Here is a 27,969-nt window from a genome sequence, read left to right on the forward strand (position 1 = left end):
TACACTTCCTGCAGTCTGGGTGTAGCAGTTCTTATGAGGAGGGAGAGTTGGCTTGAAGTTGCACGGCCAGAAGTCATGCACCTGACCTACCTGAAGTCTATGCCTCCCTTTCAAGATGAATTAGGGTGCAGAGGATGCTCTCCACTATAACAGAGGGGAAGCCAGCAAGTTAATACCTGATCACATCTTTTATAGAGCACTTTGGTTAACAACATGTCTTCACAAATTAACTCATTTAACCTTCATAACAATAAGAAGCAGACGTTCTAAGAAGTGTTACTATGTCTCTCAGAGATGGAGAAAGGCTAAGAAAGCTGGGTAGTATGACAAGGCAGTTATAAGGTAGAGTTGGACCTAAATTTAAGATAATCTGCTTCAAGCACAGTGCTTTTCCCACCGCAGTGCAGCTGTTATGAGCAGCTGCTGAAATAAAACAGCTTGATATTCTCCTGAGTCCTCCCACTGACTCAAAAGGAGGGTTAGGTTGAGGTTGGGGTGGAGCTAGACCTCAAGAAGAAGCCAACAAAGTCATACACAGCGCTGCCCACCTGCGCTTGCGCAGGGGAGGAACACTCAGTCCGGAAAAACGCCCGGGATTCTGGGTTGCGCAGCCGTGGAGCTACCTCAAGGCGGAACTGGGGAGTACAGGGCTTCGGCAGCCTGAACACCCGGTGTGAAAGGAAGGTGGCAGACGTGGAGCGGCGCGCATGCGCAGCAGCTCACTCTGCTGAAGGGCTGAGAGGCGCACCGGGGCGGCCAGCTGGGCTCGGAGCGGAGCGGGGTCAGGATGGACGAGGACGTGCTAACCACACTGAAGATCCTCATCATCGGCGAGAGTGGGGTGGGCAAGTCCAGGTGAGGCGGAGGTGCGGGTCGTGACGAGGATGGCTGGGCTCTTTCTGCCCCGGTGGCTGCTGTCTCCTGGGCCGCGACGGGAACTGTAAACTGCAGCGGCGGGGTCGGGCCGGCTGCGTTCGCGCCCTCCTCGACATCTGGGCCGCGCTCTCCCGCGACTTCTGCTTCTCTCTCCCCACCCGCGCCTGCCTGGTTCCCGGCCTCTGCCAGGCCCAAGTTCTCTGGGTCGCTGTCCTTCCTGTAGCGCTGAGAAAACACCATTCCGAGGGCCGCGGCTCGGCCGGCCGGTTTGCTGCGCGGAGCTCAGGGCGTGGCGGGCTGGTTTGGGCCCGAATCCGGCCGGGGGCGCCTTGCCTCGAGCCTCTCGGGGTTCAGGTTGCCTGTCACCCGAGACCCGGGAGACATAACTTTCCCACTTGAGGGTTTCTCTGGGGCCTTTTCTAAATGCATAATGTCCTCGGGAAGTTTCGTGACGCCTTAGTTCCCATTCCTGGCCTGTTTGGGCGCAGCTTAATGTCGATTCTTTTACTTTTTTATTAGTCGGCTGTGAAAGAACTGGATCTTGTGACTGCTGGAAAATTTCGCTTTAGTGTAAGGTTCGAGTGCTTCAGCCGTGGGCCACCTTTGAAAATAAAATGTAATTGTGATTTCTCATTTTGCCACATCCTGTGGAGACAGAAGATTAGTGTTGTCCTTTCATTTTTGACTTTTTCCTTGGGGAAAATAATATTGACAGTGGAGTTGAGTATAAGGTAAGACATGGATCTAGGTGGATGTTGCTAGAGGGCTGTGATTTCATCCAGGTCTTGGAACAGAGTTCTCCAGCTGATGTCATTCTTGCCATCTGATTATGAGTAGGTTATGTTCAAGGCCGTCCTGATCCTTAAACCACATTTACAGTCCAGGGGCTGTAATCAGTTTCATATTTTAGCTATACCTTCTGATACACATATCTTTCAAATAATTTTTTGTATTTCATAAATTGAAGTAGCCTTAATTCTACAAACTAGAATGAAAGCTCTCCTCAAATAACTTGTAAAAGTCACTTCATAAAGTCTTACTTTTTAAAAGCTTCTTAAGAATTTGAAAGCTTATGTAATATATTCTGATATTATTTACTTATTTATTTTTTTTTGAGACGGAGTCTCGCTCTTTTGCCAGGCTGGAGTGCAGTGGCGCGATCTCGGGTCACTGCAACCTCCGCCTCCCGGGCTCAAGCGATTCTCCTGCTTCAGCCTCCCGAGTAGCTGGGACTACAGGCGCGCACCATCATGCCCAGCTAACTTTTGTACTTTTAGTAGAGATGGGGTTTCACCATGTTGGCCAGGATGGTCTCAATCTCTTGACCTCGTGACCCGCCCACCTCGGCCTCCCAAAGTGCTCGGATTACAGACGTGAGCCACCAGTTTGACAACACATTTTCATAGTGTTCCTCATGTAATGTCCTCTGTGTCTCCTGGAATGAAGGATTTGCACATACCAAGGAACAGAATAATGAAATACTATGAGTTAGCAAACCAGCATGATTTGTCTGTGTGTGTGTAAAAGGCATGAGTAAAATTATTTACATGATCATCTATTATTGCACATATATATTTGAGTGTTAAAAAGTTAATGTAAACATTGTCTTAATAGGAATTTCACAGCCTTGTGATCTTTCTTTTTCTTTTCTCCTTTTTTCCTTGAGATATCGTTCTCATTTAAGTTCAGGCATATGAAATTAGTGTTTTTGAAGTCAGGAATGGTTGGTTGTCATTTCATGTAGTTCAACCCAATACATGGTCGGTTAGCACTTTTTCTAAATGTATTGCATGGATGACAAGTTAGGGTGTGTTAAAATTTTCTGGAAGGTTAACTGGAGTATATAAACAAAATCCGTCTGCTCTACCCGCTGTTTTTTTGAGACAGGGTCTTATTCTGTCACCCAGACTGGAGTGCAGTGGCATGATCATAGCTCACTGCAGTCTCAATCTCCTGGGCTCAAGTGATCCTCCCACCTCAGCCTTTTGAGTAGCTGGACTATAGGCACGAGTCACCATGTCTGACTAGTGTTTTTTTATTTTTTATAGAGAGGAGGACTCACTGTGTTGCCCAGGCTGTCTCGAACTCCTGAGCTCAACAGATCCTCCTGTCTTGACCTCCCAAAGTGCTAGGAACATAAGCATGAGCCACCACAACCGGCCCTACTTCTAAAATTTTTTTCATAGATGGGATTTTCCTGTGTTGCCCAGGTGGTCTCCAACACACGGGCTCAAGCCAACCTCCTGCCTCATACTCCTAAAGTGCTGGGATTGTAGACACAAGGCATGACACCCAACCGAGGTTCTCCTTGTAGAGTAAGGCCTGTTAAGTGGATTTATCAGTCTCCCTAGTTCATGCCACCAAAACAAAGAAACAAATTTACCGTGGGCCTAATCTGTTTTAAACTTTTTCCTCAATACGTAGCAATGGATTATCAACTGCTCGATGCAGGATTTTGTCACTTTATTTCTTTTGTGAAAGGATTACATATAGTGAGAAAGTTGTCTTATTTGTCTAGCTAGATATACATTATTGGCTTATGTGATATGCTATGGAAAACAATCTTAAACACTTACGTTTCTGGATAAGATGAGCATAAATGACTCCACTGAAATAGAAGTCTATGCCTTTTAAAGTGAGTTAGTACAAAAACATTTGTTGTGGATATTATCTTAAAGGATTGTTTTAACCAAGTTTGTTTCTATTTCATTACAGAGCTGGAGCTAGTGGAAGTGAGATAGCACTTGTGTTGTTGGGGAAAACAAAGGATATGTTTAATCCGAATTAGTGGATTACTTTCTAGTGTATTTCATAGTGTTAGAGTCTAAAGGGTATGTGATAGTAGTCAGGAGATCAGGATTATGAAACTGGGGCTGCCACTTATGTGACCTTGTGTGTGATACTTGAATGCTGTAGGCCTTCATTTCAAAAGCGAGGGGGTTGGAATAGAAACCTCTCAGACCCTAAATGTGTAAGACTCCGATTCTGTGGCTAGGCCTGGTAAGGTAAAGAGTAGCAGAATGTGTCAAGAACTGGAAGGGATTAGAGAGACCTATTATCTAAATTGCTGTCCCTCCTATGCCCCTTGCCTTCCCTTTTTTTTTTTTTTTTGGTAAATTTCATTTGTAAATTTAAAAAATGCAGATTAGTCATAATCACACTCTGTTTATTATAAATTTGGTCACATCTAAGTGCCATGGTGGTAGTTACTCCTTCCATCTCTACTTCTGCATGGAAAACATTTTCCTCCTTCAACTTTGAAAATATGAGGGTGTAAATATACAATATTATAAGAATGGTGCTTCTGCCAGGTGCAGTGGCTCATCCTGTAATCCTAGCTACTCGGGAGGCTGAGACAGGAGGATCTCTTGAGGCCAGGAGTTCGAGACCAGCTTGGGCAACATAACGAGACCATGCCTCTAAAAAAATAAAAATAAAAAAATCAGCTGGCCGTGGTGATGCACACCTGTCATGCCAGTTACTTGGGGGCCTAAGGTGGGAGGATTAGTGAGCTGTGATTGTGCCACTGCATTCCAGCCTGGGTAACAGAGTGAGACCCTGTCTCTTAAAAAAAAAAAAAAAAAAGTGTGCTTCTTAATTATTTTGAGATTGTCAGTTCCTTTCAAAATCTAATAGAGAAATGGACTCTCTGTCCCTTTCAAAGTCTAATAGAGAAATGGACTCTCTGCCTAGAAAAAGGCATACATAGAATTTAGAATACTTTTTGGGTTACCAGGGTACCTCTGTCTAAGATCTGATGTATATCCAGAGCCTGTATTAAAATTTGTTGCTTCACGCCATGCCACCAATTCCCTGCCTCTCATTACAAAGTACTGTTAATAACAAAGGCCATTTAAGGATTAGCAATTGTGAGAGAAAAACCTCTGGCTTTGTGTCTGCACATTGCCATATGTTCAATAAATAATACCCAATATCATCATTATTGTATTATTATTATGATATTATTACAACTAGTCTACAAGGTAATCTTAACTTATGTTTTTGTAGTAATATTTTCTGTGGTGACCACGTGTAGATATTAATTATGTATCTTTTCTTAAATTATGGGTAACTGAGTATGTTGGGAGAGAAGAAAAATTTTATAGGTAGTCTTTAAGAGTCTTACTAGTATTGTTACCTATGTTCCAAGTAAGTAAATATAGTCAAGATGTTAAGTAGATAAATCTAGAATTTGACTCTTCTTTTTTACTTTGATTTTATGATGCTGGTTTTATGGTAAATACAAGAAAACAAAACCAAGTAAGGGAGAGTTAATCGTTCAAATATAATTAATGACACTGGGTTTGGAAACTACCAGGAGGCCATTATGTTTTGCAAAAACTCTACGGACAAAACATACCTCTACCAGCAATAATCACAACCTATAGAAAGAGTCATAAGATTTTTCTATAATTTAGATATCTGATGGCTGTTTCTTTGATTTTATTCATGCAAACAGGTCAATTAGGAGAGTCTTATACTTCAGAAGTTAACATGAGGGAAGATTGAATGATGTTAAAATCAAGGGCTTTAACAAAAGCTTAGATTTTATTTTTGAAGAGTTTCTAATAACTGACACTTCTGCTTCATAGTAAGTAAAATAATTCTGGAAGATGTAAAATCTTAGAGTACCCTTCTAATCTGGTGTCTTTTGCTTTTATCCTTTCTTTCTAGTTTCTTACCATTTCCTAGGTTTAGTCCTTTGTTCTCTCTTGCCATAATCATGGCAGTTGTCTTCCATTGATTTTCTTCCATTTTTTGTTAGTATTAACTTTTAAAAACAAAGAGCAGTACTTGTCTTAACTTTCTTTAACAGCCTCCAGTAGCCTCCAGTTGCCTACTTGGTTTTACACACTCTACCTAGTGTTTGCCCGAGTCTACCTACTCTGTCCTGTAATCTTTCTTTTAACCTCTCTTTTTACTGTATCCTCTCTTAGGTAGTAGCCATACTGCGTGTTACAGAATGCTCGGCTTTGATATATTTCTGGTTTTGCTTGAATTCAGAGTGGATTACACAATCAGATTTTTTAAAGCTAGTTTGTTGCATTCTAAGAGACTTTATTTTTTCCCTTTTCATCTATGTCAGTTAAAGCATGACATGCTGCTAATATCATTTTCTCAGAAGGACATACCAGAACAGTTAAAAAACAACAACAACAAAAACCCCCACCTTTTGTACTTGGGCGATTGTGTAGGAGAGCATGGGGAATATATTTAATAGTAAACTACTTTGCTCTTGGGATTTTTAAATTGCCTTTCTAGTAATTTAATTTTTCTGTGTATACCTGCTCTGAGGCAGTATTCCTAGGAACAGGCCTACATCAGTTATTTTTATCTGCATCTAATAATTTGTGACCAAATAATTATGAACACATTTATCATATGATTAGAAAATTCAAGTTCCCAACCTGTCTTTTTAATATCTCTTTCAGCCTGCTCTTGAGGTTCACAGATGATACGTTTGATCCAGAACTTGCAGCAACAATAGGTAAGCCTGTGTTTAAAAATTCTGTAGAAATGGCCAGTATTTTCTTGCCTTTGGCCTTTTTAATCTAAATCCTTCTACCTTCCTCTCACCACCCCACTGCCTCCATGTCTGTTGAAATCTTATTTGTTCTTCAAGACTTAATTTTGGTATCATTAAATCTTTGAAGCCTTTCTAGATCTTACCAAGAGAAAATAACTTCCTTATGTGTTGTCTCATGGTACTTTATTAAAACTGCTAATGTGATTATCTGTATACACTTTTCTTTCCTGTACTATGGATTATCTTTTATTTTGTAATATACAACAGTTATTTGAATACTTATTGTATGCCAGGGACTGCTACTAAGAGGAGGGGTTATAATATTGAATAACAAACTTGGTCTCCGTCATCATAGACCTAACAGAGTGTGTTAATTTTGTGTGTTCAGCATTTGCTACAGTGTTTGACATGTATTCTTATCTTCACATATGTATTGATACTAGTTATTAAGGATTGTTAGGAGCAATGATACTTAAATGCCTTTTAAGGATAAAATTTAGATCACCTGAAAATGGTTAGTCACCCTAACTTATGAGAATATATGAGAAGATAGAGGTAAGTATTTTGGTATCATGTGTTTAGACGTAGACAATGTAAAGGGATGAAGAGACCACTTGGAATAGTTGAAAGGTAGCTGAGCTGAGTCAGAGCTGGATAATAGTCTTGGTTGGCTTTGCCTTGAATTACATGTAATCTTGATGAAGTCACTTGACTTACTAACTTCATCTGTAAATTGGGAGGTTTTGGGCAGAGAGAATACTTTTTTTTTTCAGCTTTAAAATTTCATGATCTGATGAGGAGAATATAGTAAAGATGATCCTAGCGTTATTGTTAGGGAAAATAAAGAGTTTCTCTTAACTGCCTTTATTTGTTTTCATTGATTGTATGTCTGTTTCTAAAATTTTATTGTGAAACAATTTCAGACTCACAGATTTGTAAAAATAGCACAAATAATTCTTGTGTATCCTATTAAATTACTCCAAATGTTAATGTTTGTCACATTTGCTTTATCATTCTCTCTCTACATACACACAGTATTCTTTTTTAAAAAAATGAGAGTAGATTATAGACATGATGTCTTCAATGTCTGCATACTTTAATGTGTATTTCTTAAATGAACATAGATACATTTTATTGTCTATACACAGATTTTATCAGTTGTCCCATTAATGTCCCATATAGCAAAAGACAAATAATTGTTTCGGGTCCAGGATCATACATTGAATTTAGTTACTTCTCTTTAGCCTCTTTTATTTCATTTAATTAATGAATCAATTTATTTTCGAGACAGAGTCTAGCTCTGTCACTCAGGCTGGAGTGTAGTGGCACCATCTCAGCTCAGTGCAACCTCCACTTTCCAGGTTCAAGTGATCCTCCTGCCTCAGCCACCCAAGTAGCTGGGACTACAGGCACATGCCACTATGCCTGGCTAATTTTTTTTGTATTTTTGATAGAGGTGGGGTTTGCCATGTTGACCAGGCTGGTCTCGAGCTCCTGACCTCAAGTGATCTACCCACCTCGGCCTCCCAAAGTACTGGGATTACAGGTGTGAGCCACGCGTCGAGCCTCTTCAGCCTCTTTTAATCAGCAATTCTTCAGTCTTTGTTTGCCTTTTCAGGGCCTTGACATTTTTGAAGAGTAAATAATTATTTTGTAGAATATCTCTCAATTTGTGTATGTCCAGTGTGTCCTTAACGGTTAGATTCAGGTTATGCAGTTTTGGCAGCAATTCCACAGAAGTGTTTTTCAGAACATAGTGTCAGGAGGTACACTGTGTCTGTTTATCCCATTTACTGGTGGTGGGACTTTGGTTACTTAAGGTGATATATGCCAACTTACTCCTCTGTGAAGGTATTATTTTTCCCTTCATAACTAATATATTTCTCGTAGAGAGATACATTGAGACTATATAGGTATCCTCCTCCTTATACTTTTTGCCCTCCTGTTGTAGCATCCATTGATAATTCTTGCCTGTGATAAGTGATAAAGACAGTATATGATCTTGTCATTCCAACTGTGATGGTTATCAAATGGTGATTTTTTTAAAATGCCATCACTCTATCTATGTATCTTGTTTGGAATTCTGTAAGTAAGAGCTCTTTTTTTTTTCTTTTTTTGTGAGGCAGTGTCTCATTGTGTTGCCCAGGCTGGCCTCACCCTCCTGGGCTCAAGTGATCCTCCTGCCTCAGCCTCCCAAGTAGCTGGAACTATAGCCATGTACCACCATGCCCAGCTCAGGAGGAGCTCATGTTTGTTTCTTTTTCTTCATATGAACTCATGGTGCCTCTAAATTTTCAATAAATTAGGCATTACTTAGCTTTTGCATGATATTAAGATTTACAGATTTACTCTTATTTGTGTCATAGGAAAGGGAATCATTTAAAACACGAATTCAAAATCAGTTGTAATTTGGCTTTGTTGTATTATAATAATAATTATTATTATTTAATTTTATTTATTTATTTTTAAACACAGTCTTGCTCTGTTGCCCAGGCTGGAGTGAAGTGGCACAACCTTCGCTCACTGCAGCCTCCACCTCCCCATTCAGGTGATTCTGGTGCCTCAGCCTACTGTGTAGCTGGGACTACAGGCATGCACCACCACACCTGGCTAATTTTTGTATTTTTAGTGGAGATAAGTTTTGCTATGTTGGCCAGGCTGGTCTTGAACTCCTGGCCTCAAGTGATCCACCTGCCTTGGGCCTCCCAAAGTGTTGAGATTATAGGTGTGAGCCACTGTGCCCAGACTGGTGTATTATTTACTCCTATAAAAATTACTTAGTAGTAAAACCTTATTTTGGTCAGAACCTGCCTGAGTACATATTGGTAATGGCTAGCCAGGAGGAGAGCAGTAGCAACTGGCAGGAAAATAAACTTGCCTAAAGTTAAAATTTTACTGAAGGAATGAACATACATATAATATTAACTGTCTTCATTACAAATCCAAATGGAATTTGGAGACTTGTAGCATAACAAATCGTGGGTTGTCTTTATTACTAAAAAGGCTTTGTCTTCTCCAAAGACAAATACTAAGATTATAGTATGCTGGTGAAAATATATATAATTTGTTCCCCAAATAGGCCCTGGATCTTGAATATGTTGAACAAAATATCTTTTACATTGAAGCATCAGATTACTTTCTGCCTTAGGTAATAACATATATATATATATATATATTTATATTTTTTTTTTTGAGACAAGTGTCTTGCTGTGTTGCCCAGGCCGGAGTGCAGTGGTGCATGATCTCAGCTCACTGCAATCTCCGCCTCCCAGGTTCAAGTGATTCTTCTGCCTCAGCCTCCCAAGAAGCTGGGATTGCAGGTGTATGCCACCATGCCTTGCTAATTGTTATGTTTTTAGTAGAGATGGGGTTTTGCTATATTGGCCAGGCTGGTCTTGAACTCCTGACCTCAAGTGATCCACCCGCCTCAGCCTCCCAAAGTGCTAGGATTACAGGTGTGAGCCACCATGCCCAGCCCACAAATGAGTTTTAAAAATAAAAACAATTACTTAACGGCCTTGTGAAAATTAGTGTTTTATGAAAATTGGTATTTTACCCCACAGTAAAATAGTAGTAAGGAAAGTGTATTGTTACCTTTTAGTAACTTAGTGAGACACTTAAGTTTCTGTCTTGCATAAAATACTCTTTTAAGATAATTGTTGGATTTGGGATTTGCAGATGGTACTATAAAGTTAGCATTTTTCTTTGTTGGCAATTAGTAAAAACAACAAAGAGAGGGAAAAACTGACACACAAACCCAGCATTCCACTAAACTAGAAGACAGTTAAAAACCCCAAGCCACAAAATAGGTGGAATTGTTGCCAGGAGCAGTGGCCATCGGGCTGGCTGCATGTGAGAAGAAGTAGGTAGGATGCCATGGCTGTGGAGCTCAGAGACAGCAAGAAACACCCATGAAACTGCAAGGCTCCCCTGAGGTATAAAACCTAAACCCCTTGTTTACAAAAGTGAAATGGGTTTCTTCAGCTCAAGGCAGGAGCTTTCCTGCACCTGATTTGATTCTAAGAAGTCGGGGAAATGAAGCCAAACAAGGAGTCACATAAACAAGCCATTTTTGCTGGAAGTAATATGTGTCTGTCTCTATAGCAGTTGGGGAGGAGATGACTGCATTGTGAAAAACCTCCAGACTGCCTGTCTGCATTGGCTGTTGAGAAGTAAAATGCTAAACTGTCTCTTAGGTAAATCTCTGAATCACAAAAAAGTTGTCAGTCCAGAACTGGAGGCGCTCTGGCCTTCTGCATGAACCTCCTACAAATATCAGGTTCTGGACAACCAGCACTTCTTCAGAGATGAATAATCAAAAGGAATTCATTAAGCTTGACTGCCACAAATGTTTGGAAATAAAAAAGGAAGAAAGAAACAGAAAAACAAAGGACAGATGAAGAACAGTAACCTAAAATATTGCCATAAAGAAGATGAATATTGTGATCAAACATTTTGCCATGAGTTTAGAAAGCTTAATGAAGTATTTACTGCTGAGAGCACAACGCAGTTGATAAAAGAGGCCGGGGAAGAAATAGAGTGATTGCATGAGAAAATGCAAGGTAAGCTGATTGAGTGGAAAGAAAAATAAATGAAATTAGAAAATAAAACTATTACTGAAATGAAGATGAAATTGAAAGGATCACATAGATAATAGAGAACTGTAGAAAATACAATAAGAGACAGAGTCTAGAAATGGAAAAAGCAGGTAGAATTTACCAAAATTAATGAAAATGTTAAAACGAATTAGAAAATGATAGATATGGAAATCAGAAAAGGAAATCCAACATATGCATATTTGAGACTAAGAAGGAAACATAATGAAACACAAATATTTTAAAATGTAGTACAAGTTAACATTTCTGACATAAAAATAAACACTCATACACACAAAATTGCAAGTTTTATTTTTTTTATTTTTTTGAGGCAGGGTCTTGTTCTGTCGCCAGGCTGGAATGCAGTGGCACAAACACAGCTCACTCCAGCCTCGACCACCTGGGCTCCAGTGATCTGCTTGAGCCTCCTCAACTGGAACTACAGGCACGTGCCACCATGCCCGGGTGATTTTTGTATTTTTTTGGAGATGGGGTCTCACCAAACTGTTGCCCAGGCTGGTCTTGAACTCCTGGGTTCAAACAGTCCTCCTACCTTGGCCTCCCAAAGTGCTGGGATTGCAGGTGTGAGTCACTGCTCTCAGCCTGCAAAAATGTCTCGACCAGTGTTTTTGTTTGTTTGTTTGCTTATTACATAGGAGTGTTTGATAAAAGATAGTATTAGGTTTCTTTTTCTGCTATGACAGGATCACATGGTGGTCCTTAATCAGGTACTTATCTAAGTAATTAGTAGCATAGATGGAATTGGTAAGCATGGAAATTAGATCCTGTAGAAATTAGTTATACTAATTTTATATAATCTGATTAAATAGGCACAATTCGCTTTATTTTTTTTTATTTTTTTATTTACCCCGTTTTATGTACCTTTTGACTATAAAAAGGGTGCTTTAAAAACTATTTTCAAATAAAAACCTAGAAAATGAATGTAAAACCATTTTTCTACTTCAGACTGGGTCACAACATATTTCTGAATCTATTTTAAGACTTATAATTGTTAAAATATGTGAAAATGTCTTTTGAGGGTTGGTATATTTCAACTACACTTAGACAAATTGTGGTTGTTATGGGTTGATGTTATTTCCTTAGTGAGCTTTCAAAAATACCTATGACTTCTGCTGGGCACAGTGGCTCATGCCTATAATCCCAGCACTTTGTGAGGCCAAGGCAGGAGGATCACTTGACCCTGGGAGGTCAAGGCTGCAGTGAGCTGTGATCGTACCACTGTATTCTAGCCTGGGTGACAGAGCAAGATCTGTCTCAAAAAAAAAAAAAAAAAAAAAAAATTTTCATGACAAGCTTAAATAATATTGAAATTATCTATTCTTTAAAGGTTACATTTTACCTGTTGAATCAATCTGATCCTTCTTCCTTCTTTACCATTCCAACTTCTTCAAGTTTTCTATTCTTAGAATAGTCTTGGGAGTGTAACTTGGAAAGTATTCATTTTCTCTTAAGATAGTTGCACATAGTATTATTTTAAACTTTTCATTATCTGTGATCGTGGCTCTTCATTTCTAAAATTGTCTATTTTTGTTGTCTTTTCCTAAGGAATGTGTCTATTTTATTGTTTTGAGGATTGCTTTAATTTTTTTCCCTCGTTGTTGTTCCTGCTTTTCTTTTGGCGTTATTTTTTTGGTTTGTTAAGATAAATATTAAGTCCCCTTATTTTTAATGCTTATTCTTTGTTAAAGATGTTCTCTAAGAACCAATTCTGTGTTCCATAGGTTTTGGTATGGAGTGTTTCTTTGTCATTGCTCTGGATACTCTGAATTTTCAGTTTTGTTTTCCCCTTTGAACATTTGAAATCTTTGGGCCAGGCGCAGTGGCTCACACCTGTAATCTCAGCACTTTGGGAGGCCGAGGCAGGTGGATCACTGAAGGTCAGGAGTTCGAGACCAGCCTGGTCAACATGGTGAAACCTCCATCTCCCCTAAAAATACAAAAATTAGCCAGGCGTGGTGGCAAGTGTATGTAATCCCAGGTACCTGGGAGGCTGAGGCTGGAGAATCGCTTAAACTCAGGAGATGGAGGTTGCAGTGAGCCAAGATTGCACCACTGCATTCCAGCCTGGGTGACAGAGAGAGACTCCATCTCAAAAAGAAAAAAAAACAAAAAGAAAGAAATCTTTGATTTCTGTACCTTAGTCTATAATCCTTAGGCTATACCTTAGTCAGAAGGCTGGGGCTAAATCCAGCCTCCCAACTTCTAATTTGGAATTCTTTTAATTATTTCACAGTATATCAACCACAGATTTGACCTGAATGTCAAAGAATGCTAAATATAATTAAGAGGGAAGCAGTAAAATTAAATATGTTAATTAATTAAATGTGCCTGGGTCCACTTCTCTTAATAATTCAAATTATCAGCTAGAGTTGAAAAAGAAGTAAGAAAAGGTTGAAAATAGATGAACCAGGCAAATGCAAAAATGCAAAAGTGGTATGGTAAAATATAGCCTAAGTTAGGTAGAATTTAAGGTTAATGCACTGGACAGAATAAAGTGGATAGTATGTAATGTTGGCCCAGTAAATTAACTAAGCAGCTATAACAGTCATAAACAAGTAGGCACCAAACATAGAAGCTCTCTATAAAAGCTTCAAAACACAAGAAAAGAATTCGATGAGGGCCAGGTGCAGTGACTCACGCCTGTAATCCCAGCACTTTGGGATGCTGAGGAGGGCGGATCACCTGATTTCAGGAGTTCGAGAACAGCCTGTCCAACATGGTGAAACTCCGTCTCTACTAAAAATACAAAAATTAGCCAGGCATGGTGGCTCACACCTGTAGTCCCAGCCACTCAGGAGGCTGAGGCAGGAGAATCACTTGAATCCAGGAGGCAGAGGTTGCAGTGAGCCAAGATTGTGCCACTGCACTGCAGCCTGGGCGACAGAGCGAGACTCTGTCTCAAAGAAAAAAAAAAGAATTTGATGAAAATACAGTTATATTAGATTTGCTGCATTTCTTTTGTAGGTAGATACACCCAAAAGATACAGATAAAGGCATAGGGAATTGGACTAACAAAATCAGCAAATCTTTTGAATAAAGACCTCACTACTTTAAAAGCCCATGGAACAATTATACAGAATCAATCTCAGACTTGACAACAACAAAGTAAATCCTAAATTGAAAAGAAGTAGAGGTTTTACAATACACATTCTTGATAATTTATTCTTTCAGAAAATATGTTTGACCTATTGTGTTTCTTACATATGAGTTTATAGCAGTATTTTTTAAAAAATTATACACTAAAGTTGATTTTTTTGGTATACAGTTTGATTTTTAACATATGTATTAAAACAAATGTTTATGGTCATATAATTGCCACCACCACAGTCAGCATACCAAATAGTTCCATCATCCCTAAAACTACCTGGTGCTATCCCTTTCTGTTCTATTCTAGTCTGGTCCTCCTGCCTCTAACCTCAGCAGCCACTTACCTGGTCTCTAGTTTTATCTTTTTTGAGAATGTCATATAAGTGGAATCATATGGTATGTTACCTTTTTTTTTTTTTAATTATACTTTAAGTTTTAGGGTACATGTGCACCTCTGAAACTGCTTTCACTTAGCTTAATGCCTTTGAGCTTCATCCAAGTTCCTGTGAATTGTTTGTTCCTTTTTATTGCTGAGCTATATTCCATTGTTTGGATGTACCACAGTTTTAGTTGGTTTATCTGTTCATCAATTGTAAGACATTTGTGTTGTTTCCAGTTTTTAGTGATTATGAATAGTCCTGTTGTAAACATTCAGGTATAGGATTTTGTATGAATACTAGTTTTTATTTCTTTAGAATACATACCCAGTAATGGAATTGGTGGGTCATATGATAAATGCATATTTAACTTTGGAAAACAGTTTGGCCATATTTTTATAAAGTGGTTGTATCATTTTTACATTCCCACTAGCTTCATATGAGAATTCTTATTCTTCTATACCCCTCACCTATTATATATCTACGAGCAGCCTTCTTTAAATTTTAACTATATTTTCAAATGAGTAAGTAGGTATGTGTTCAGATCTCATTGTGGTTTAATTTGAATTTCACTAATGACTAATGAGGTTGAGTATCTTTTTAACATCTATACACACATTTATATAGACTGTATATATGTATTTTTTTGCAGTGTCTGTTCAAGTCTTTCATTAATTTTTAAGTGGGTTTTTTTGCTTTTTGTTGGACTTTGAGAGTTTTTAAAATATATTCTGCATTTAAGTCTCTTATTAGATGATATATACTTTGAAAATGTTTTCCTCCCAGTCTCTGGCTTGTTTTTTCATTCGTGTAAAAGTATATTTCTAACAGCATATGTTTTTTATTTTGATGAAATCTAACTTCTTAATTTTTCCATTTATGGATGATGATTTCAGTGTTGTATCTTTTGCCTGATAGAAGGTTGCAGTGATTTTCCCCTATATTTTCTACCAGAAGTTTTATAGTTTATAAAGTGTTACATTAAGTATAATTTTTTGAATTAATTTTTGAATACAGTGTGAGGTATGAAGTTCTTTTTTTTCCTTTTGCATATGGATATCCAGTTGTTCTAACACTATTAGTTGAAAAGACTGTCCTTTCTACGCTGAATAGCTTTTGCACTTTTGAAAAATTATCAGTTGATATGAAACATATGAAGAACAACACATAATAAACCAACAAAACGAAGTGGGGTTTATCCCACAAAGGAAAAGTTGGTTTAACATTAAAAAAAAAAAAATCAATGCATACTTCACTACTTTAAACTAAAAAAGAAATATCATGTAATCATCTCAATGGATGCAGAAAATGCATTTGAAAAAAATCCAACATGTATTCTTGATAACATCTTTCAGTAAACTCTGAATAGAAACCTGATAAAGGATATCTATAAAAATCATACAACTAACATCATACTTAATGATAAAATAAAGAATGTTTTCCCCTTAATATGAGGAACAAAATAAGAATATAAGCTCTCACCACTTCTGTTGTACTAGAAATTTTTAGCCAGGGCAGTAAGACAAGAAATGCATCCAGATTGGAAAAGAAGAATGTAAAAATCCACAGGAATACAAAATCCATATTTAAAGTATCCATTGTATTTCTATTTATTGGTAATGAATAAAAGGAAGATGAAAAATTTAAATACAATTTTAAATAAAAATCTACAGAATACCCAGGGCTAAATTTACCGAAATTTGTCAAAGACCTGTAATACTGAAAATTACAAAATACTTTCAGATTAATTTTTAAAGACCTAAATGAATGGAAAGATATAACTTTTTCAGCAGCCATAAGATTTAATATTGCTAAGAGGTCAGTTCTCCCCAAAGTGATCTATAGATTCAACATAATCCCTATCAAAATCCCAGCAGGCTTTTATTTTTAAATCAACAAGCTGATTCTAAAATTCACTAGGAAATGCAAAGGAAGTAGACTAGCCGAAACAACTTGAAAAAAAACCAAAGCTTTATCACCATTGAGTATGACGTTAGCCATGGGTTTTTCATATATGGTGTATATCATGTTGAGGAAATTCCCTTCTATTCCTAGTTTGTTGAGTGTTTTATCATGAAAGGGAATTGAATTTTGTCAAATGCATTTTCTGCATCAGGATGATCATCATGTGTTTAAAAACCTTCATTCTCTTAATGCGATATATTACTTTGATTCATTTTTCTTAAAGTTCAACTGTTCTTGCATTCTGGGAATAAACTTGATTGATTACTGATTCAGTCTTCTTACTAGTTATGGGTCTATTCAAGTTTTCTATTCATGAGTAAATTTTGGCAGATTGTGTATTTGTTAGAATTTGCCCATTTAATTATGTTATCCAATTCGTTGACATACGGTTGTTCATAGTATTCTCTTATGATCCTTTTTTTTCCTGTAAAATTGGTAGTAATGACCCTATTTTCATATCTGAGTTTTGTAATTTGAATCTTTTCTCTCACTCTCTTTTTTTTTTAAAGTTAATCTAGTTTAAAAGTTTGTCTATTTTGTTAATCTTTAAGAAAAAACAACTTTGGTTATCAGTTTTCCTTATTGTGTTTTATTCTCTAATTATCTTTGCTCATATTATTTATTACTTCTGCCCTGCTAGCTTTGCACAGAGTTTACTCTTCTCTTTTAGTTCCTTAAGGTATAAAGTTAGGTTATTGATTTGAAGTTTTATTTCCTTTATAATATATTCATTTACAGCTATAAATTTCTGTGCCGGGCATGGTGGCTCATGCCTGTAATCCCAGCACTTTGGGAGTCCGAGGCAGACAGATTACCTGAGGTCAGGAGGTCGAGATCTGCCTGGCCAACATGGTGAAACCCCGTCTCTACTAAAAATACAAAAATTAGCCAGGCATAGTGGCAGGCACCTGTAATCCCAGCTACTAGGGAGGCTGGGATGGGTAAACCACTTGAACCCAGGAGGCAGAAGGTGCAGTGAGCTGGTATCGTGCCACTGCACTCCAGCCTGGGTGACAGAGCAAGACTCCATCTCAGAAAAAAAAAAAAAAAAAAAAGAAAATTTTTTTTCTCTTAACATTTAAAATATTTCACGGCATTCCCTAAATTTTAATATATTGTATTTTTATTTGTCTCAAGGCATTCTCTAATTTTTTTCTGTGATTTTATTGGTTGTTTAAAAGGGTATTGTTTCATTTTCACATATTTGTGAATTTGCCAGTATTCCTTCTGTTATTAATTTCTAGGTTTATTCCATTGTAATCAGAAAAATGGTTTGCATGATTTCAGTTTTTTAATATGTATTAAGACTTGTTTTGTAGCCAACATATGGCCTATCCTGGAGAATGTTTCATGTATACTTGAAAAAAATTTGTTGTTATATGGAGTATTCTGTTGGCTCTAATTGGCCTTCAAACCCTTTGTTTTCTGTTGATAATATATCTCAGTACACTATTCATAATTGGAAGTGGTGTATTAAAATCTCCGACTGTTTATCATATGAAAAAGACACTTGCACATGCATGTTTATAGCAGCACAATTCACAATTGCAAAAATATGGAACCAGCCCAAATGCCCATCAATCAACGAGTAGATAAAATGTGGCATATGTATACCATGGAATACCACTCAGCCATAAAAAGGAACAAAATAATGACATTTGCAGCAAACTGGCTGGAACTAGAGATCATTATTCTAAGTGAAGTAACTCAGGAATGGAAAACCAAACATTGTGTGTCCTCATTTATAAGTGATAGCTAAGCTATGAAGACACAAAGGCATAAGAATGATACAGTGGAACTTGGGGATTCAGGGGGAAGGGTGGGAGAGGGATGAGGGATAAAAAAACTACACATTGGGTACAGGGCACACCGCCCGGGTGATGGGTGCACCAAAATCTCGGAAATTACCCTAAAGAACTTATCCATGTAACCACATACCACCTGTTCCTAAAAACCTATTGAAATAAAAAAAAATAGGATAAAGTATATGGGAGGATTTAAAAAAAAAACAAAAAACAAGAGGGTGATGTGCTCTGGTTCTGCGGGGAGAGGAAGGGGAGACGCATGGAAGCTCCATGTTTGGGATCCTCCCAGACCTCATTCTTATGTGTTTCTCTTTTTGGTTGGTCCTGATATTGTATCCTTTGTAATGAAACTGTGATTGCAAAAATCTAAATAAAATGTAATTTGTAAAAAAAAAAAAAAAAAAAAAAAAAAGACGTTTTGGAATTCAGTCAGGCAATAAAAATAATCAGTATTTTCAGTGGAGGGCTTGTGTTTAGGAAAATAAATAAATACATAAATAAATAAATAGAATCTCCAACTGTTGTAACACTATTTTTCCATTTAATTCTATCAAGTGTTTGCTTCATATATATATTGGACTTCTGTTCTATGGTGTATATGTTTATAATTGTTGTATCTTCTTGAGAATTGGCCTTTTTATCAAAATATTTTGTCTTTAGTCTCCTAACAGTTTTTGACTTAAAGTCTATTTTGTCTGATTTTAGTATAATTACCTTTGTTATCTTTTGGTTACTATTTGTATGGAATATCTTTTCCTGTCCTTTCACTCTCAACCTATATTTGTTTCTAGACCAAAAGTGAATCTCCGATAGAAAGCATGTAGTTGAATTTTTAAAAAGTATTCTGCCAATCTTTTGATAGGAGAGTTTATTCTATTTGCATTTAATATACCAATAAGGAAGGACTTCTGCCATTTTGCTATTTATTTCCTTAAAGAGTTTTTGTTCCTGAATTCTTACCATTACTGCCTTCTTATATGTTTAGGGATTTTTCATAATAATATGCTTCGACTCTATTCACGTTTCCTTTTTTATCTATATTCTATATATATTTTCTTTGTGATCTATTTCAGTAAATTCTGGTAGCTTTTAATCTTTCAAGGAAATTGTCCATTTTTATCTGAATATCAAATTTATTGGCATAAACTTGTTCATAACATTCTGTCATTCCTTTAACCTCTGTACAATCTATAAATGGTGTGATTTTTTTCATCCTTTATAATGATATTTTTTGTCTTCTTTTTCCTGATCAATTTGACTGGAAGTTTATCAGTTTTATTGGTTTTCTTATAGAACCAACTTTTGGATTCATTGATTTTTGTTGTTGTTTTTCTGATTTTAATTTCTGGTTTGAACTTTATTTTCTTTCTTCTACTTCTTTGGATTTAATTTGCTGCTTTTTCTATTGTCTTAGTTTAGAAGCCTAGGTCATTGATTTTAGATCACTTTTCTAATATGGGTGTTTAGTGTTATAAATGTTCCTATAAGTATTGCTTTAGTGGCATCATACAAATTTTGATGTTGTTTTTCTTTTTGTTTAAAATATTTAATTTAAAATACTTAGAATAATTTCATTATGATGTCTCTGAGTTTTTCTTCTTTTTTTTTTTTTTTGCTAGGGGCTTTTTGAGCTTTTTGATCTGTGGATTTATATTTTTCATCAAATTTGAAATTTTTCAGCCATTATTTCTTCAGATATATTTTCCCCCCTTCTCTCTTCTTTTTCATCAACTCCATTGTTTGCATATTAGGCTGCTTGAAGTTGTCCCACAGATGATTGATGGTCTCTCATTTTCTTTGAACCTTTTCTTTCTACTTCCTTTTGGGTAGTTTCTGTTGCTGTGTCATCACATTCACTGATGTTTTCTTCTGCAGCGTCTAATTTGTTGTCAATCCCATCCAGTGTATTTTTCATCTTAGACATTGCCATTTTTACCTTCTTTTTTTTTTTTTGAGACAGGGTCTTCTCTGTTACCCAGGCTGGACTGCAGTAGCACAACCATGGCACATTTCAGCCTCGACCTCTCAGGCTCAAGCCATCCTCGTACCTCAGCCTCCCGAGAAGCTGGGACTACAGGCACAAGCCACCATGCCTGGCTAATTTTAAAAGTTTATTTTTGGCTGGGTGCGGTGGCTCACGCCTGTAATCGCAGCACTTTGGGAGGCTGAGGTGGGCGGATCACGAGGTCAGGAGATTGAGACCATCCTGGCTAACACGGTGAAACCTCGTCTCTACTAAAAATACAAAAAATTAGCCGGGCGTGGTGGCAGGTGCCTGTAGTCCCAGCAGCTCGGGAGGCTGAGGCAGCAGAATGGCATGAACCCGGGAGACAGAGCTTGCAGTGAGCCAGGATCGCTGCCACTGCACTCCAGCCTGGGCAACAGAGCAAGACTCCGTCTCAAAAAAAAAAAAATTTATTTTTGTCAAGACGAAGTCTCGCTGTTTTGCCAGGGGGGGTCTTAACCTCCTGGCCTCAAGCGATCCTCCCACCTTAGCCTCTCAAAGTGTTGGAATTACAGGCGTGAGCCACTGTGCCCAGCCCATTTTCATCTTTAGAAAGTTCTGTTTGATCCTTTTTTATGTCACTCATGTCTACTTTTTGAACATGTGGTGTACAGTTTTAACATCTGTGTCAGTTCTGAGTCAGTTTCTATTGATTGATTTTTCTCCTCTTCGACAAGATGTATGCTTCTGCTTCCATTAATATCTTCTGGTCTCCCATTCACATATATCTACTGTTGAGTTCATATTTTCTTTGGCCTTTTTCATGAAGGTTATTTTAGTTAAAACTAGATAATATAATTAATGGAGCCTTTGAAATAAGCAGTAAGTGCAATATGAAAATTTACCAGTGTGCCTAAAAAAAGATTCTTGCAAAGAAACCGAATTAAAGATCATATTAAAAATGCAAACACAAATGAACAAGGAAAAGCTGAGATGACAGTTCTTCTGTTTCTGTTGTGAGCTCCATGTTATCCACATCAAGAGATTGAAGACACAGTTTAATCAAATTGGGTAAGAAACTGGCAAAATCAAATCTCTCAAAAAGACTCCCACTGCTGCTACCAATTAAGACAAATTATCAGCCACTTACAAAGGAGAAGCATGATGAAGAAGCAGTTTTAGCATTTGAGATCTGAAGAGCTCAATTGCTGCATGTGAGATTCGCCAGAGGAACCTAGGGAAGATGACTGGGGACTTTAGGGGTCTGGATTTAGATTAGGTGCCCCTTCAGGCTACCTGTGTCTGTTGGCTTTGATGGCAGGGTGACAGTGGGCAGTGTCTCCTGTGGATGGTATTCGTAAGTTTCAGATATAATATGTCAAAAGCATAACTTAGAGACATTGTTAGTTATCCACATGCAAATTATTCTTATGTCAGAGACAGTCATCAGACTGTTGACAACAAACATGCAAAAACAGGAAATAATAAAAGAGAAAGCGGAGATGGCGTATGGGAAGAAAACACATACATTCTGGAAGCAGCGGGTTTCTTTTCTTGGGTAAACAAATTAGCTGATAGTTAGGAAAGATGCTTGTCTGCTCTTGAACATGTATCTGGGATTATTAAGAAAAAAAAATTAGTTCTTTATATACTCCCTGAAAAACCTTGAGAATTTAACTGTAGAGTGTGCATGACAGAGGGTATCTCTGTGTAATGTCTGCCAGTGGCTGTCATTTAGTACCTGCACCAAGTCAGAACCATTTTCCTCCTCTGAATTTTCTCAGGGTTTGTGCTTTGCTTTTTTTTTTTTTTTTAAGCAATAGGAAGAAAATGTAGATAATTTCACGTTGTTTATGTAGATGGTTCCACTTTTAAAATGGCACAGTAACTTCTTTATTTAGACCTGGTAAATACAAGATTATTTAGCATGTGGGATTTTTTGTTTGTTTGGCTGTGAAGAAATTTTATATTTAGGTTTTTCTTGGGCTATGTAATCAGCACTGTCCTTTTACTAATGGTTGCCCATCATTCTAGGCTTTATCAACTCCTTTATCACACCAGCTCAAAACACCAAACTTAAAAATACATATATTTGGTATACAGAAAGACCTGGCATAATGCACATTTTGAATGTGCATTTTTATTACCGAATTTGTATATGCAATGGATCACCACAAGTCTTCCAAGAATTAGGAATATATTTCCATATTGGTGACAGGTGTTCTGTTAAGCATTTAGTATGTGAGGGTGCTGTTCATCTTAGTTGGGGCTGTTCTGAATTAATTGTGACAAGCTAATAAGATCTTTTGAAAGTTTCTTTCCAAGCTTCTTGAGCTAATGTTTTCCCTCTGGCCAGTGGGGTAGACTGAACTCTTTAAAGACATGTGGGCAGTTGCTGTTCATTTAAGCCAGATGGCATGTGTCAACTCCTTTTCCTGGAAAGGGAGAGGTTTCTTTTTTGGCTGCTATAATAAAGCCTTGTGTGACTTCTTATGAAACTCTTTCCTTTACATAAATTAGTACTTATAGAAGCTTTTCATAGAACTTTGGGCACTCCTCTTTCACTTATGAAGATTCTTAGATGGTTGTATATAAATGTTTTCATGTATAAATTGTTTTATTGAAATTGTGCTGTAGCAAGTTATTGATTAGGTTATTACATAAAAATAGTATTTTTTTAGGATAAAAACAAAATAAAGAGATTATATGACAAGGAGTGAGTGGCCCTTTAATATTTTTACCGGTTCCCCAAGCTGCTTATAGTCAAGATCTGAGTTAGTGGTTGGCTGGCAGTGGACAGCACTCTTAACAGTAGCATGTGGATGCTTAGGGAGCCCTTGGAAGCTGCCATGATCAACAGTCAGCCGTGAATAGTCTTCTTTATGTGAGCATTGTAATTGTAGCTCTTGACTTTTAACACGCATAGTGAGTTATCACCTTAAATTGAATTTTGTTTTTCCTTTTTGGAAGAATGGAAGGTAGGTGAGTGAGTGAATTCTACAAGCATTTGATTTTTATTTATCCTGATTAAATTCTAAGATCCTGGATTTTAATGACACTTTTTATCTCCACATCCAGAATTCTAAGAATTTGGGGTGTGAATTGGGCATTTGATAATAGTGACTTTTCTGTTTTCTGGTTTTCTTGGTAATGGATTTTAAAAGTCTGTTTTACTGGGAGACTTATCAAAATTTTCATTTCTTTAAGGTGTTGACTTTAAGGTGAAAACAATTTCAGTGGATGGAAATAAGGCTAAACTTGCAATATGGGTAAGAGTTTTTAAAATGTATTTTTAAAATATTAAACTTTACTTTTTAAGGATGCAGAAATTGATTTGTGTAGTGTTCTAGAGGTGGTGAATGAACAATTTGTATTAAATAACTTTTGGGAGATTTGATTGATTAGAGGATAAACAGTAATATCTTATAATTGGGTAATTAGGCAGCTATGTTTTGTTTAAATTTTTACAATGCATAATTCTTTATGAATATTTCAAAACAGAACAGAATATTTAAAAATCATCTCATCTGCCAAAGAGAATCATAATTGGATATGTTTCTTTGAAGTTTTAAAGAGACCATCTAGACTGAACTAACACTAAAGACAATTTTTAAGGGGAGGAGGAATGACGTGATATTTAGAAAAAAATTTTATTTTTCTTGTTTGTTAGTATAGATATTTATAAAATTTGAGGTTTCAAACTTTGGGCTTAGTTTTAATGCCTCGTTTTTCCTTACTGGCTTCTTTTCATTTTCCTGTCAATCCAACCATTCTGATCTCCATTGCTGTACTAGCTAGACCTCCTCATGCTAGTGTCAAATAAGGTAGCATTAACTGTCAAAAATATCCAAGATGCTTAGTGTCTATGTTTGTCTCTCTGTGTGTCTCCCTTTCAGCAGTCTATTTACCCACCTACATACCGATCTATCTATATCTGTCTATCTAAATATGATCGGTTATATATATACTTATATTAATTCTAAATATATGCTGTTTTATATATCTAATTTTCACATAGACTGTGATAATTATACATATATGTTTGTAACATAAGAAATCATATTAGAACTGATCAGTCATCAAATTGAGACATATTTCCACATGGTGGTTAAATGGTACATGCTGTTTGTACATCAGTCACAGATTGAAAACAGCAAGTGTTCATGCATTGTATGATGTCATATTTCTTGGCATTCTCTGAATGGCACACTGTTTCTAATACACATTTATCCCCAAATAACAAATAACTGTGTGTGTTTAATGTTTTTATGTCAGTTTTTCCTAACATACAGTACTTTAAATTTGTTAACCTGTTTGCTCGTTTCCCCCAAATATGTTTAATATCAATCAGAACAGTAATGTCTAACAGAAAACAATTTGGAAAATGTTGGACTAGACTGTGGTAAAATGTGTTGAACGATATAAGAATGCTGGCTTTTTCCATACTAAAGTGGGGGCCTGATTTCCATATGCTTTTCATGGTTAATTTATTATCCCTTTCCGGCCTTGCTGCTGCTTTGTGAAATACATAGATTAGAGTAGTATCTGAGACTTGCTGGTTGCAGTGAGATTTTTCTCTCATAGTTTGGTTTTGTTTTAAATTTATTTTCTAGTTCTTGCCTAATAAAAAGGCTGGCAGGTATTATTGAAGAGACATTTTTACCATAGGCCTATAAACATTTTTTAAAGAAGAGAGGTTTTCCCCCTGGCTGTAAGAATTAATACAGAGTCATTCTAGAAGGGATAATTGAGACAATAAGACAGTAGCAGAGAAGAACATCCATAAAAGTATACCACTGAATATATTTTAGTGAGCATTCTTTAAAATATCTAGGGATATGTATACATACCACTATACATATGAGTATGTGAGTTTTCCAAAACAAAGGGATTATATCTTACATTTTTAAACCTGTTTGTCCTCCTTTCCTACCACCTCTCCCCCACTCATAGTATGTGCTGTGCCCATTTAGATGGCCAGCTAGTATTCCATTTCATAGCTGTACTTTAATTTAGTCAGCCTTCAGTGAGAGATACTTACATTTTTGCCAGCTTTTCACAAAGATTAGAGCTCTTTGAGCACCCTGATTTATATGTCTGTGTGTACTTGTCCAGTTACTTTAGAATGTGTAGCTGGAAGTAGAAATGAATATGAAGTCTTAACATTAATGTACACAAAAGCCTTTTTTTTTTCAGTTTATACTCCCACCAATTGTATTCATATTCATTCTGCCACATCCTTATCTGTACTGTTATCATTCTTTCTGTTTTTGCCTCTGAGTGTTGCTGTTTTACTTATATTTGCATTTCTTTTGATAAGAGATTTTTGCCTGTTTATTGATCATTTTAAAAAATGTTTTCTTTTTACATATTTTACCCATTTTATATGTTAGCATTCATCTTTTTCTTCATTAAAGTCTTTGTATAATAAAATTATTAGCTCTTTGTCATGTGGTACAATTTTCTAAGCTATCATTTGCCTTTAAAATCGTGTATCAGTTGAATATATGTTTGTGTTCTTGTGTGTGTGTAATACTAACTGCCATATGCTACAGATTTTTTTTCCAGTTTGTCATTTACCTTCCAATATTGTTAAGGATGAATATGGGGATGGGGAGGTGAAGAGGAGGTAAAGGGTGTTCTTGTCATTCCAAGGTTTTAATATTTATATGGTTGGATGAGCTATTTTCATCATGGCATTTGGGTGTAACGTATTTAGGAAGGCCTTTCCTCTGTATTAGAAATATATGAATCCATAGTTGCCTAATTCTTCTATAGTTTTATTTATAAAATGAGTTTCTCTCCTACTTGGAAGCTTCTTCTAGGATGAAATAGATTAAGCATAGCCCTGCCCCTCCTACCTCCTGAAAGTGCATACTCATCATGACCTTGTTTTCTTCTACTGCCTTTTTCTGTGTCCTTGCTTCACTTTTACTCCCTACATCTATTATTAAGCCTTTCTAGATCTTTCCTAGCCCTGAATTTATCTATATATCTTTCAGTAATTTCTTCTCTCCTTCCCCCTTCAGAAAATAAAACTACAGGATAGAGACAAAAAGCTGTGCTTCATTTATCTTACAAAGATGTTATTATACCTACCACATATTCCTGTTTTGAAAACAAACACAAGCAACAATCTAACTTCTATTTAAGCATATACACTTTATAGTTACGATAAATCCTGATGCAATGCTATTGCACATGGTTCCCTCCACCCCCTAAATTATAACACCTATTTAAACATTTTTATAAGTGAATCCAAAAATGGCAAGGCTCTAAACATCTGGCATAATTATTAATAAATATTCACAAGCAACGTTTCAAAGTCAAGTGTAATATTTCAACATTAAAACTTTCTTGCTATGGTTTTTACTTTTAAAACATCAGGATTTATGGATATTTTAACTGGAATTGCAGTTCTGATTTTTATGTTGTGTTTCATTAAGGCAGTTTTTGAAGTTGATCTGAATGAAGACCAGAGAGAACAAAGTTCATGTTCACTTGTTTTTCTGCCAGCTCTGGAACTTATGGATACAGTTTCCTTATGCAAATAGAATAAACTTTCTTCCTGTTATCACAAAGTCTTGGGGCTAAAATATTTCTTACTTGGTCCTTGCCCCAAACTATTTGTTATGAATATAGAACAGTGTTCCATGTATGGAAAAATAGCTGCTTCTTAAATTTCCAAATTCACTAATTCACTGTATAGAAAAATAGCTGCTTCTTAAATTTCCAAATTCACTAATTCAGTAATTCGCTGTTCCAAATCCAAGGCTTGTCTTTTCAATAATGGCTTTTCCTTCTTTTTTTTTTTTTCTTTCTCTCTAAAAAAGATAATCTGTACTACTAAAAGTTAAATGCTTAACATGGTGCAGTTCTCAAAGTTATAATGTATCTGGATACTGAATAATTTGAATATTACTAATTTGTCATTTTTTGCATGTAAGCAAATAGCTAGGATACGTTCTCATAATGATTTGTCATTTTAAAATATACATTTTTTATTGAGTTTTTGTGAATCAAATTGTCTGAAATAGGTACTAGTACAAGGCTATGAAGAGCATTTCTAGTTTCTTATTATATATATTACCAATTGCTTCCTAAAAGTGGTGACACTTTTACTGATATACATAGTAATCATTTTACTATGATATGCATAGTAGTTATATCTTTTGGCTTCTAGTTGATTACTTTTTTTCCCTGCAAATTTGGGTTTTGATTACTTGAGCATAGTGATCAAAAAAGATCACTGGGCATCCATATACCGTTTCATTAATGATTAATGGACTACAATATTGACTTGTCTCATGTTATCAAAGTTATAATCTGCTTTAGATAGCAAGTTCACTTTGCTTTAAACAGCTTTTAATTTATATCATTGTTCTTTAAAAGGTGAGTAAATATGCAAATTGAATAATTTTAAAATCCAAGGCAGGTTTTGTAAGAAACTTAGAGGCAGAGAGAATTTTTGTAAAGAGAAAAGTCATTTATTTTATAAATTTATCTGTTTAGAACATTTACTTTAAATCTGTTACTTGTTCACTTAAGCATGGCAGGGTGGGGATTAGTTTCTGTGGTGGTAAGGATCTGGAAGGAAAGGCTTTCAAATTTATTTAAGTATATCTGTGGAAGAGTGGTGAATGTTCAAAGTGGTTTACATTGAAACGTTAATTTCCTCTTAAGTTGCTCTTCTGGGGTTATAAATGACTGCAGATCCTCCCTACTGTCTTGCTGAAGCCCCTCACGGCCCTGGTTTGAATTCTTCTCCAAT

General features: G+C 36.4%; 1 protein-coding gene across 1 annotated transcript in view; it reads left to right on the plus strand.

The window, feature by feature from the left end:
- Window positions 1-731: 731 nt before the first annotated feature.
- Window positions 732-27,969, plus strand: part of RAB18 (RAB18, member RAS oncogene family) — a gene marked incomplete at its 5' end in the record, with an annotated part of 35,987 nt that continues 8,749 nt past the window's right edge. Inside the window, 3 exon segments of the mRNA NM_001134144.1 lie at window positions 732-855; window positions 6,309-6,364; window positions 23,406-23,467. Of these exon segments, the coding sequence (NP_001127616.1) occupies window positions 788-855; window positions 6,309-6,364; window positions 23,406-23,467 (186 nt within the window).

This window comes from Pongo abelii, chromosome 8 (assembly GCF_028885655.2).
Source record: "Pongo abelii isolate AG06213 chromosome 8, NHGRI_mPonAbe1-v2.0_pri, whole genome shotgun sequence".
Classification (NCBI taxonomy): Eukaryota; Metazoa; Chordata; class Mammalia; order Primates; family Hominidae; genus Pongo; species Pongo abelii.